Consider the following 12,486-nt stretch of genomic DNA (forward strand, 5'->3'; position numbering starts at 1 on the left):
CTACAAACACCCCGGGTACAGTTTCTGAAACACTCACATTGCTAGGGGTAGCACAGCTGGTTTGGAGAAAATACATTTCTGATTTATAATATATATTGTCTGAGCTAAGAATAAAACTTCTTGAGATCATTCTGACATTGTATTTCAAGAGCTATATTAACAATAAGTGAACCAATATCACCTTTTATGGGAGATGCAACAAGTACCAGCTCCCAGCAAAAAAAATGTTCTTGTAAAAGTGACTAATCTTCTTTGATGTGGGGTTGCCTGTTAATTCAGTGTTTAGTGAGCACATCTTGTGCACAGTGAAAAACATGGGAATTCAACTTCCTTTCCATTAATAAGATGATATTTTATCTTTGCTTCTAAGTTTTCATTGTTTTGGAGACTACTATGTGGATGAACTAGGAGTGCTTTCTTAATAGTTCTGAAGAGAACTCAGAAGTAATAATCTTCAAGGGGAACAGTACATCAGAGTACGACACAGCCGATAAAGCACAGAAGATGCTGGGGAGCCCATTAAAGTCAGTGGCTACACTTGATCACAATGACAATGGAGATCTGAAAACTGTCTTTCAGTGTGTCAAATGGAATAAAAGATACCAACAACCTGATGAAGTGGTGAAGCACATGGCAGTTAAATGATCCAAATTATATTATGGCTTACTGCTATCATGAAATAAATGCATAGGACTCACACCAAAAGATATAGAAATCCAGAGGTAATTATTGAAAGCCTGACATTTTTATGGTACCAGATTTCAATACATTTATCTGATTGTTTCAGTTACTCAAAAGGGACATAGAGTAACCGAACAGAGATTCCAGAATAAATACTAATTTTCCTTTTTTTTTTTAATTTACAACTCCCCAAAGTTATGAAGCTTATCAAAGTCAAAAGATTAGATATCAGAATTGTAGACTGTGTAGCAGCTGTGTAAATTCAAGATGTAAGTTAAATTTCATGGTGAGTATAGGATGGCTGGGTATTAACAACCATTAAGAGAGGATGATTATAAATTCTAGAAAATCTGATCTGAAAGAGATGACCCAATGTAAACTTTTCTGAATTCAAAAATAAGGGCATTTAAACATTACTAGATATCTTTCCAACTTTAAAGATTACAAACTTGAGCCCTAGTAGAAGAATGCAGCATGGTATTGCAGCTATATATTTTTTCTTGATGTTGGAGCTAATCTTTCTTTTGTTAATCTGATTTGATAAGGATTAAATGTATTAAATGAATTAAAAGGAATAACACTAAGATTTTTACAACAGAAGTCATTAGAAACATTTTTTTACAAATCTAATTCAAATAGCATAAAAATATCTTGTATCAACATCCTGAAAATCAACCCACCCTTCACTCTTCTAACAAGAAATTTCACTATTCCTTACATGATAGAATTCTGAACCAATGGCAACTGTGTTTTTGGAAAAGTAAACTAAGCCAATCTTTTCTGGAGATTTATCTTAATCAACAAACTTAATGGGTCAAAACAATACTATTTTTTTAAATGTGTGGAGTAGATTTTCTTCATATGTGAACAATGTAAAAAATACTCCAATTGGAAGTAGTCTCCATCTGACATAACTCCTCCTATAAGGTCTCTACAAATGTAGATCAGATTAACATCAAAGTCCAAGTTATGCTGTCAGGTTTCAAAAGCAGCTTCCTGTTCCTCCCAGTTATGTGGTTAACACTGCATCTTTCACACTCATTGTATTTAAGAGTTGTGATTTATACCACACAGACATATAAGGCCTTGAATACCTCAATGTACTGGCTCAGGCTAACCTCCATAAAAAACAAAGGAATATGAATTTGAAGAGAAACACAAGAAACTGGCCAATACCAACACCTGCATGTCAGCTGAAAACATTTCTCCAATGCTAACGAAGGCTGCGCACATACCTCCAGCCACAGACTTCACAGACCCTTGCCATACAAAATGAAAAGTCTCTAAAACAATCCTTCCTCTCTCTCTCTCCAGCAAGCTGCATGGTCACCCAACCCTGTCATAAATCTGCTTGAGCAGTCATGCATCCACCTTCTCAACATCTCTTTGTTTTTTGAGCTGGCAGTTGTTGGCATGATTCAGACTACCGAGCAGGTCACATCAAAGAGAGAATGTTACACGAGGGCTCTATGAGTTATAACAGCTCCTCATTCAATCCTGAATCCACTGGAATTTTCTTCAATGGATTTAAAAAGCTCATAACAGAATAAGGGTCACAGAAGTCAAACACCGCCTCCTTGTCCTTCACCTCATGGAGTGACTTCAGCATGAAGTGACCACCAAATTCTAATCTTAGGCTGCAAGAAAATCAGTCCCTTCTGTAACCCTCCACAAGCTCTGCACTTCATAGAAGAAAATGCTTGGAAAACAATCTGGTTCCCACAATTTTTAGGTGACACCACAACACTTGTGTTTGGCCAAAGCCTTCCCTAAAAGCAAAATCAGTAGCATGACTTAAGTTTGCAGCTGTTATGGAGCTAACAACTTCACTGGAGTCTCAGATGCAGCTGAGAGGCAGATTTTAACATTCTGTATATACTATGCATACCATAGCTCCATTATTATGGCTGTTGCTGTAGAAAGCTGGATAATATCCAGTGACAGAAATGAGATACCCTGAATACACACCTCTAGCAGATCAAATCGTCTTTTTGCTTTTGCCCCCCTAAGCAATGTTCAGCCACTGTTCCTGACCCAAGCAGAGGGATCCTCAGGACACAATACTCCCATCATCTGTGGATCCTGTCCTTCCAAAGTTTTGAAACCTGGTTCTCCTAAATACATTGAAAATCTTCAACCAATCTGTACCATCTCTTCTGAAACTTGGTTTCGCAATTTTGCAATTCCACTGCAATCCCTTCTCACTAGTAGTAGGTAAATAAAATATCTCTGCCCCACTAATCTACGTAGAAATATCTGCTACAGTGGTTTGCTGACTTTTCTGAGTGGCTGTTGTGGTCACTGTGACTGGTTCCCCTGCTCACAGTCCCCAGGCCACCATCTTGCAGGTGGGCAGCCATTACCCATGGGCCAGCTGGTCACGTACCCACTTCCAGCTGCCTGGGTCCATCAGAACAAGGTGCAGTGCCCTCGTTGTGCCCTGCCCAGGGAGAGGGGCTGCAGCCACCATGGGGCCTGGACTCCCAGCTGGGGACACTGCCCTTGGCTGCTGGGCCAGTTCTGGTGTGCACTGGGAGCTCAGGTGATGGTTCACATATCACACGACCTTTCGGCAGAGGGTCAGGACAGAAATAAAGCTCAGATGATAACAACAATGTGGCCATGTCATGGTTAAGCAGAGGGTCCCTGAAGACCCTGCCTGTCCCTGGCACTGGGCACAGTCACCCTTCCCTCGGGCTGCTCTGACCTGGTCCAGTAGTGCTTCTAGCTGCCTGCCTGTCAATGCACCCACCTGTCCTTTTCAGGGACCTCTCAATATGTTCGATCCTGCCTGCCCTACATGTCCTCCCTGTGCTTTCCTCCTGGTCGGCGCAGCCTGTGAGCCCTTGTCCCTGGGCCCTCTCCTCAGGAACAAGCACTTTCTCTTCCAACTTTAACACTTACTCATGCCAGGGCTCCCATAGTCTCTGGTCCCTCTCTCTCAGCAGCACCCACAACACCGACCCTTTCTGAGCCCATTTGTGTGTGCTGTGCCCGAGTTTAATTTGCCTCCCTTAACCCAGTTAACTGCCGACTCAGTTCCACAAATAGGTCACCTTCCCAAGTATGGCTACACCAAACGGGTAACTTCAGTATACTTTAAAAAGTGGAACCTTAAAATTATTCTATTGTTTGTCACAAAAACTGCAAAAGATGATGTACAGAGCAACCATAACCAAGAATGCACTGGAGGGAAAGGGGAGGAGGATGAGAGGGATGGGAAGGGGAAAAAAAAGATGGTAGGGGCAGGCAGATATGTGTAATAATCCTTTTTATAGATATAAAAAGAGAAAAGAAAGGGATGGGCAAAAGGACTACACTTAAACTCGGGATGACAGATAATTTTTCAGAGATGGAATCTGAGTATTTAAAACTTCTAGCAATAAAAAAGTAAATGATTTCACCATACCTATACAAAACTCTGCTTTTGGAGCATATTCTCATCTCACTCTACAAAGATACACAAAGGTGAGTCCCTGAGCGTAAAGAGTGGAATGCATTGCAGAGTATGGCAAGAAAAATACTTGTGCACGTGCAGCATGAGAACGCTTTGGACAACGTCTCTGCCCCTTTTCCAGCCAGGATGTCACAGCGGCTATCGAGCTGTCTGTTGCCAGGGTTCAGGCCTTAGCAATGCTAACATGGAGTGGGACCTTTAGGGTTACGTCACAGCAGGAGTGACCTCTACAAAGCAGCAGGGCAAAATACTACATTATTTAAGCAAAGAGCAATTAAATATGCACTTCTGTTCATATGAAAGATTCCTTATAAGCAAGAGTACCTACTCATGCTCTCCCTGTTTCTGCTTTTGGAGTGCGGCATTGTGCAAAGTGGAGACACGCTTCCTATAAGCAAAATTTCCCTTTTGCTACTATATATTGTAGTGTCACAGGCAAGTGACTTTGCATCTTTGTCCCACAAACATGGTACAGATGTTTATCACCAAGCACTTGATGGATGAATTCAAATGGGAGAAGCAAGAACTCAGAAGAATGGAATCTTACTGATAAATATTTCACAACATTACAAACTGCAACATATATCTTCAGATCCCAGAATTGCTTACAGGTGATAGGTATGTCAATTAGTGTAGTACTCCTGGCAACCTGAGAAACTTAGATTGGAATTGATGGGCTATGTACTATTTTCCAGCTGTAGTGCAGCTCGCTGCTATTATTTGCTTGTAACAAACATCTGTTCCAAGACAAAAGCACCCACAAATGCCTCAGTGTCTCCAAAATTACAAGAGGTTAGTTTGTTAAACATTTAATCTAGGTAAGCAGATACAGGCTTCATGCAAGACAGATCTGAATATTATTCTATCATAGCATTGCTAACTATTACTCACTGCTGTGCACGAAAACTTCAAAACAAGAAATTCTCAGATATATTTTCCTAGGTAAAATATGTCATATTAAGGTCAGTTTACTCAGAGCTCCTACTTTCAGAAGTAAAACTGATTCAAAAGAAATGAATCATTTCAACAGTGTCATGGCAATGTGGCTTATTCAATTAATAACTAGCTGGCTTATTTTTAATTACTCATGTACCTCTTCAAACTCAGCCTAGGTCAACCACAAAGGAAAACAGCTACCAGCTGCTGGCAGCTGCACAGCCTGTGCAAGAGGTTCATGGTTCTCACTTCCGATGGATGGGGTCTCAGATCAGAGAAAAAATTACCACAGATGGCACAACCGTGTGCCCATGACTGGCCTCCCTGTCAGTCACAGCAGAGAGGCTGAGGGCATGTTTCTGAACTACTCTCTTACCCCTAAAGATGGTCTCTCCAGGTCAGGGTTGAGGCACATTGGTGGGACAATGTGGGGAAGTTTGCACTGCTGCTGCCCATGCTGTACCTGCTCTATAAATAAATAGAGGACTTTAGTCTCCAGGGCTGTCAGTTGGGCACCTTCCATGTGCACAAAAGACATGTTTTGTTTTCTTTATTTGTTTAGAAACAACCACCCAAAAAGTTATATGCAAAGCTTAGTATGGCGAATCAAAAGAAATCAAGTGTACTGTATGAGAGCACCTAAAATACCACAACTTCCACTCGCTCTCTCTTTCTTTTGTGTTTTCTACTTTTAATTGTGATAAGAATAAAAGTTATGGACCTCTTTCGGTGTTTCTTGATGACAACGGTTGCTGTTCCACCACAACTCCAATGCTGCCACCAAGCACGCAAGAAGAAGGCCTATTGCTAAAATGCAGAAAACGCCTGCAAAACTGTGAAGCTTGAGGGCCTTCCCATCTGTCTGTGCATTTGTATGGCTATTCAGGTCACAACGTCCCATCCGTGGCCACCATTTCTGTTTAAGAACATCCAAATCTCCGCTTTCTTGCAACTCTAAGATCCTGCAGAAATTTCAAAAGACAAGTATTATTTCAAAGGATACTTTTTCACAGTTTTTTTTTTTCTTTTCTGTATGTTGCATAACTCTTCAATTTACCATCCCACAATTCAAAACTCCATCCCACTACCACTATGTAGTATTTTTCATCTGAAATGCCATTATACCAGGATTTCTTTCTACTCACAGCAGCAGGCAAACTCCACTTGGTAAGTTTAGAAAAAGAAGAGACTGTCAAAAATTCCACTGCAATGCAAGAAGTATTTCCAAGAGGAATCACTGTATTTGTTAGTCATGGCTGATTCGGCTACATTCAGCTGCAACAGCCGATGCCACTAGTGAAATGCTCAACCCACTTCACTGCTGCTCTCCCACAATAATTTCAAAATCATGTGAGACTAAACATGCTACTATTTGTGCACCACTTAATACATATCTGTTTCAGCAGCAACCAACTCATTTACTTCAGCAAATGCAGTTTATTCAAAAGGATTTTACTTCAATGTTGTTACTTCATACCTGAATTACTATGTTAATATTTGCTAATTAATCACTGTTTTGCCTCTTGTGAAGTGTCCTTTCTCTCCATGAATGATTCATTTTGGATTTGGTTTGACAACTGTTTTAGCTGTTTATTAACAACCTTTTCTCCTGAGGCAGCTTTGTCTCTGGTTTTGCAGCTGGAGTGTTACCCCTTTTTATAAAGAAAGAGCAAGATGAGGAAATCTTGCTTCAGCTCCTTGCCTGGAGCAGAGCACCCGCTCACCTTCTGCTAAGGCCACACATGCGAGCACAACCGCATCTCATTTCAGTGTACGCATTCACATGAAAAAGACATTCCTAGCGGATAGCTCAGAGACCACTAAATGGCAAAGTCTTATAGTCTCCTAGTCTTGGCAATCCCATGCAATACTCAGCAGTTCTTGTTTTCCTGTACCATGGTGAGGCTGTGACATGTCTCTCCACCCTAAAGAATAAACCAGGGGATTATTACTTGCTTACTGCAGGGAGCAAAACATTGCTTCACAGCCTGCAAAATGCAGCATGAATCAAAGATCTCTCTTCAATCTCTTCCGCAGCTCATACAAATCTCTGAAGACATCAGTCCTTTTTCTGTCAGAGGCAGTGCTGCCTGGACAAGCGAGGCCACAAACCCTCTCCAGACCCCTCCTCCCTAAGCAGATGCACAGGGAGCAGAAATAGCAGCTTTGTTGAAGCCTGAGCTCCTAACCTCTCTGCTGTCACTTATTGACTGTAATTTATTCAATAATTGCCAAAATTAACATGAACCACACCTGGGATGCCTTGCTGGTTGTAGAGAGGAATCCTATGAAATGAGCTTTGTTTCAGTTTACCTCTGGGAGAAGAGATCTCTGTACGGGCTTCCATGCTGGAGTGCTATCCCATATCCTTTGCTGCTGATGCTGTTTCCAATGACTGTCACAGAGCAATCATCATCTGTCAGTGCAGCATATTCCACCACTGTCACATCCCACAGGAAAGCATAGTTTCCTTTCTTTGCCTGTAAATATAGCATGAACACAACACAATCTGAACTAAACTATATTTCTAGGTAGGACCAAGCCCAAGCAAACAAACAAACCCAGAGCTTGTCATTAATCCCTGGTGGTATTTCATTACATCCCAGTTTATCTGCAGACCTCCAACACCTTAGTACATTTTTAATACTTTTCCCTCCCAGCAGTACCTCATCTACTTCAAACCTTACTAAAATATCTTCCAATTTTTATAGGAATACATAGGATAACATAGCCAACTCTAAGTGTAGGCAAGGTTTACACAACAGGTAATTAATTCTGAATGAAAGCTATTACCTTAGCTGATGAAATTTGATGTATGTTTTGTAGATGTGGATTAACAGGAGTGGGACCAGTTCCATACATTCATGTAACTAGACAGGTACAGTGTGAGTACTATGTAGTGCTTCCTTGTCATTACAGTCGCCCAAATGGTAACTCTATAGCTTTCCTCATATAAACATGTACATAAACAAAGCCCTTTCTGAGAGCTATGTTAGTCCTGTAAAAAAGCTGTGGTCTGAGCTTAAAAGAGTTTCCTCTGTTTTTCACAGGTAAGAAAAGTCACCAGCATCACCTATTATCTCAGTTTTGGGAAAAATATTGTTTTATTTTAGTGCACACCCACACAGATGCCCTTAAAAGTCAGCCTTAATTGGGATTCAAACCAAGGCTTGCATGCAGTGCCTACAATGAACGTAAATCATTTTAACATAAGATGTAAGAAACACCTCTGGATACGGATTCAGTAAAGAAATAAGTCATAGTTTTATTTGGTTAAAGTAATAATTGGTTTCCTAATATATTTAAGTAGTATGTTTTTAAGTCTCTAGTGAATATCCAGAGCACAACGGAACAGATGGGCTGGAACACTTAATGCAAATAAATGCTTAGTCACAAATGTAGATTTACAAGATTTTTTTTTCAGCTTTGGGTGCTTTCAGATCTTTCTTTAGGTCAGAACAAAGCAAGCCAGGGAGCTGTAGTCCTGCATATATTTATTCACGGGAACTGAGTCACCAAGCTCCTCTAGCAAATGGCTGCAGCTCTGAGACAGAATTAGCTCATCGTTCCACGTATTTTCCATTTTTGTGTAAGCTCACTTTTGGGTTCACCTGTAAGCCTATGTGAATGCCTTAGTAATTTTAGTACATTGGATTAATCAGTTGAGCAAGTAAGCTAATTTTATTTCACCATGCTTTGCCATAAACTACAGTTTTCTGAAGTCCCTGACAGTTGTTTAAATATGACAATAAATCAAATGGGTGATTTATCATCTAATGGGTAGAATCTAGGGAAAATAAGACTAAAAGTATGTTGCCTGGATTTTCTATAAGCTACTTGCCACAATCCACCTCTTTCCCCTTTCCCTTTTATCTGCACTGAGGCAGTCAAAGATCCCCAAATTCATTCACTTCTGAGTTAAAACAGAGTAAAAATGGGCTTGTGTTGACCACCTTGAAAATAATTTTTTGTGAAGGGTATGCGACCATTGTGGGTTTGTCCCACTTTCTCCTTTGACACCTCCTTAGTAATTTCTGAGTGACAGTAATTAATATATTTAGCTGCAGACAACTATTGTTGTACTAGTAAAACACACAATTAAATTCTAAACTACAGTATGGGCCTTACAGGAGAAACTCAGATAGGAACCACAAGACTCTAGCATTAAAATCATACATTGATTTAGCTGAGAAATTAATGAACTAACATGTTCATAAAAATATATCTCACTTTAATGTTCCTGTATGAAATCAGACCAGAGCAAGGCTTCCACTTCTGCATTGTAATACTATCCCTGGCTGTCCACATAAACTGGTAATGGTGGTGCAAAGGAGGAAAGAACAAACAAATCACTCTTTACTATATGTGACAGTCAGAAATGGCTTCATAACCTATCAACACAAGGATGTGTAAAAAATTAAGGATGGCAAGGGAGTGACTCTTCGAAGTATCTAGCCTATATTCAGCCAGCAAACTTCATTCTTGGAAGCCTAAAATGTGCTTTTCAAAGGTGTTTTCGGAGTGATCATGTACCCATAATTAACTCAGTTGTTAGCAGCAAATCTCTGCATCTTGCCCTCTGCTCGTTCTGTGATGGGCTTTAATGATTCACATTTCATGCTTCCACACCTGTGATGGTGCTGACAGGCCTCTGACAGGCAATGGGCATCAGTGCCACTGCTCTTCCTGGCAGGGAAGGACCATCAAAAGCCCTATATTTGTACACCTCAGTCGAGTTGTGTTCTATGGCAAATAGTACACAGGCTTTCACTATCTATAATAAAAAAAAATCCAAGTTCCAGTGCATGAAAAATATGTGTTCATGGGACCAAAGAAAACAGCACTTGTCACTGTACAGAGAATTAACCGAAAATCCATATTATTACAGAATAAAAACATGCCTGATGGATGTTTAGGAAGAGGAGGCCTCAAAAAGATTGGGCCTAAATCACTGTGTTAAAATGTGTCTTGCATCTTTTCCATTTTTCTGGCTGTGTTTTTTTTATTTTTCTTCAATATATTTGTCTGTTTTAAAGAGCTGTATCTTCTATCCATTTCAGAATTGTTCTGTAAATCATCTTTTCAAATTTACAATTTAGCAAAGAACACTGACAACATGTCATACATTCCTCATATTTTTCTTAGTAATAATTGAGGAACAGAGTCTTCCCCAAATATTTCATTTCAATTATAAGTCGATGTCTAGAGAAAAATCACATCCTTGACTCTACTTTTCAAGCCTCAGTTTTCTGTGTTATTTTATATAGAAGAGCTTTGTACAATGGCTTTTGATGTTGGACAGCAGGTCATTTGAAAAGGTCTACTTCTCTTGCATTTGCAAGTTGTGTCCTACAACTGTAAGTGGTCAATAAACAGTCTAACAGCTTTCTTCATATCAATTTTGTATTTTCATTCCATAAATGATTCTATCCAGTGCCATCATATCTGTAGAGCATTATTTCTCTGACAGCCTGATAATTTTAGCGTAATCAGGAACCTGAGTTTAAAACTGTTATTTATACATACTTCTCAACTTCCAGAAATACTGGATGTGAGACTGTTTCCCCTTTCTAGCAATGACAGAATCTCCAAAGATCCCTTTTTCCTAAGGGAAGATTTGTCTCTTCCAAAGCTGCTACTTGTGTAATTTTCTACTCTGAAGAGTGGAGACCTTGTACTATTATATTTGTGTGTTCATTGCAGGGAGAGCTTCCTTATGACTAAATGTTTAGTTGCTGTCTAAATTCACTCCCCTTTTTAATATCTCTTGTGACAGCTAAGCAGTATCATCTGTTCAATTTAAAGAAAAACTGACAAACTTTGAAACTCATATGTACAAGACACACAACCACACACATACATCCATGTTTGAGATATGTTTGCTTTTTATATACCTTCACTGGACAAGCAGTAAAAGCCAAATAAAATCAAATTGACACTTATTTTCAAACAAAAATCAAACTAAAACTTTTTAAAAGCAGTTCAAACTTTTCATTTTTGTCATGTAAAAGAATACACGTGTGCACATGTGCATACTCCATAGCTTCTAGGCCAGAGGGGCACTGGAGGTAGGAAACACCTGGCACTGAGCCATGGGATGGATGAGCAGGGAACATATCAAGGCTCCCCAGTTGCCTATGACACAGGTGCACCTACCCACATGCAACCAAGTCCTGATCACAATACAGCAAATATCCATATCTTCAGGCTCTTGCATTCACAGCTCAGCCACCTAAAGCCTGCATTGTACATTTTTAGGGCCCAGAATAGAATTAAAATGTTCTAGTGATCAGACATCATTCCAAAGGTAATATATAGAGTGAGATGGTAAAAGGGAATGTGGCAAATACCAGCTGAGAATAAATAAGATAGCTTGAATAAAGAATGACTGAAATGAAATAGAGAATAATGTGCTAAAATTTATAATTTAGACTTAGAATTTGCTTTCGTATTTTGCTCCTTTTCTGTGGCCTTATCACGACTCTCAGCATGCAGGCATATTGGAAAATAAAACAAAAATATCTTGGTTAAACTTTCAAAAATTTCTTTAACAGAAATTCAGCCAAAGCAGCACTCATTCCACCTGGGTGGAATACTATGGTGGTTTACACCAAAGACACCAGGTTTATCTTTGGTTGAAGAGGTTTAAGAAAACAGATTTAAGAAAAAAAGAAACCTCTAGGCAAAACTTACATTAAAAATATTCTTCACAATCATAAAAAATTTAAAAGCTAAGGAAGATTGCCTCCTAGATATAAGAAGGACCACAAAGAATACTTGAGAAAAGCAAAAAGCAACCTCATAATGTCAGTCTTCAATATGGGGGGAGATGGAAGAATATTGTTCAAAGGATCCTGGCTTACTGATGGTAAAACGATAGTCTTTCAAAGAAAGCATGGTAAGAAATAATAACAGCTTGGAAAAAAAAGATTAATTTCAGATTAATCACTTATATGTCTGTGGTTTATCTGAAACTTATGAAGAAGCTACTACACTAGAGACAAAAGTTCAAGAATAATGCAACATTCATCATTAATTTACTGCGAGAATGGAGTGTCACTGTAGCTGATCCCATTATATGACTGGTATCACAGAAATATCGAAAAGTGACCTTTACATTGGCATTAGAGGAACAGTTCAAAAACATGCTTGGATAACATTTATTATCTATAAAAAAGTGTTTTAAGAGAAGTAATACAGTTCTAGTAAAAAAAAGGAAACATGCCAATTAATCCCGTTCAAATGATTTAAAAATTAATATAATTAATGAGCCACTAAAGGATGTAATATATTCAGGTTTTAGGGAATCATTTGCTTTCACTCCAAAGGCTGATGGGAAATTAAATAGTGAAATTTAAGAGGACCCATGAAAACATATGGATGAGCAACCACAATTCATAATATGAAATTCA

At 39.2% G+C, this 12,486-nt stretch overlaps 1 protein-coding gene across 1 annotated transcript in view; it reads right to left on the reverse strand.

Moving 5' to 3' along the window:
- The window catches only part of GRID1 (glutamate ionotropic receptor delta type subunit 1), a gene marked incomplete at its 5' end in the record, with an annotated part of 523,307 nt that overhangs the window by 12,938 nt on the left and 497,883 nt on the right, over positions 1 to 12,486 (reverse strand). The window contains 2 exons of the mRNA XM_082052805.1: positions 5,796 to 6,036; positions 7,388 to 7,554. Of these exons, the coding sequence (XP_081908931.1) occupies positions 5,796 to 6,036; positions 7,388 to 7,554 (408 nt within the window). The remainder of the gene's footprint in view (positions 1 to 5,795; positions 6,037 to 7,387; positions 7,555 to 12,486) is intronic.

This window comes from Streptopelia decaocto, assembly GCF_964273445.1.
Source record: "Streptopelia decaocto genome assembly, chromosome: 5".
NCBI classification, from domain to species: domain Eukaryota; kingdom Metazoa; phylum Chordata; class Aves; order Columbiformes; family Columbidae; genus Streptopelia; species Streptopelia decaocto.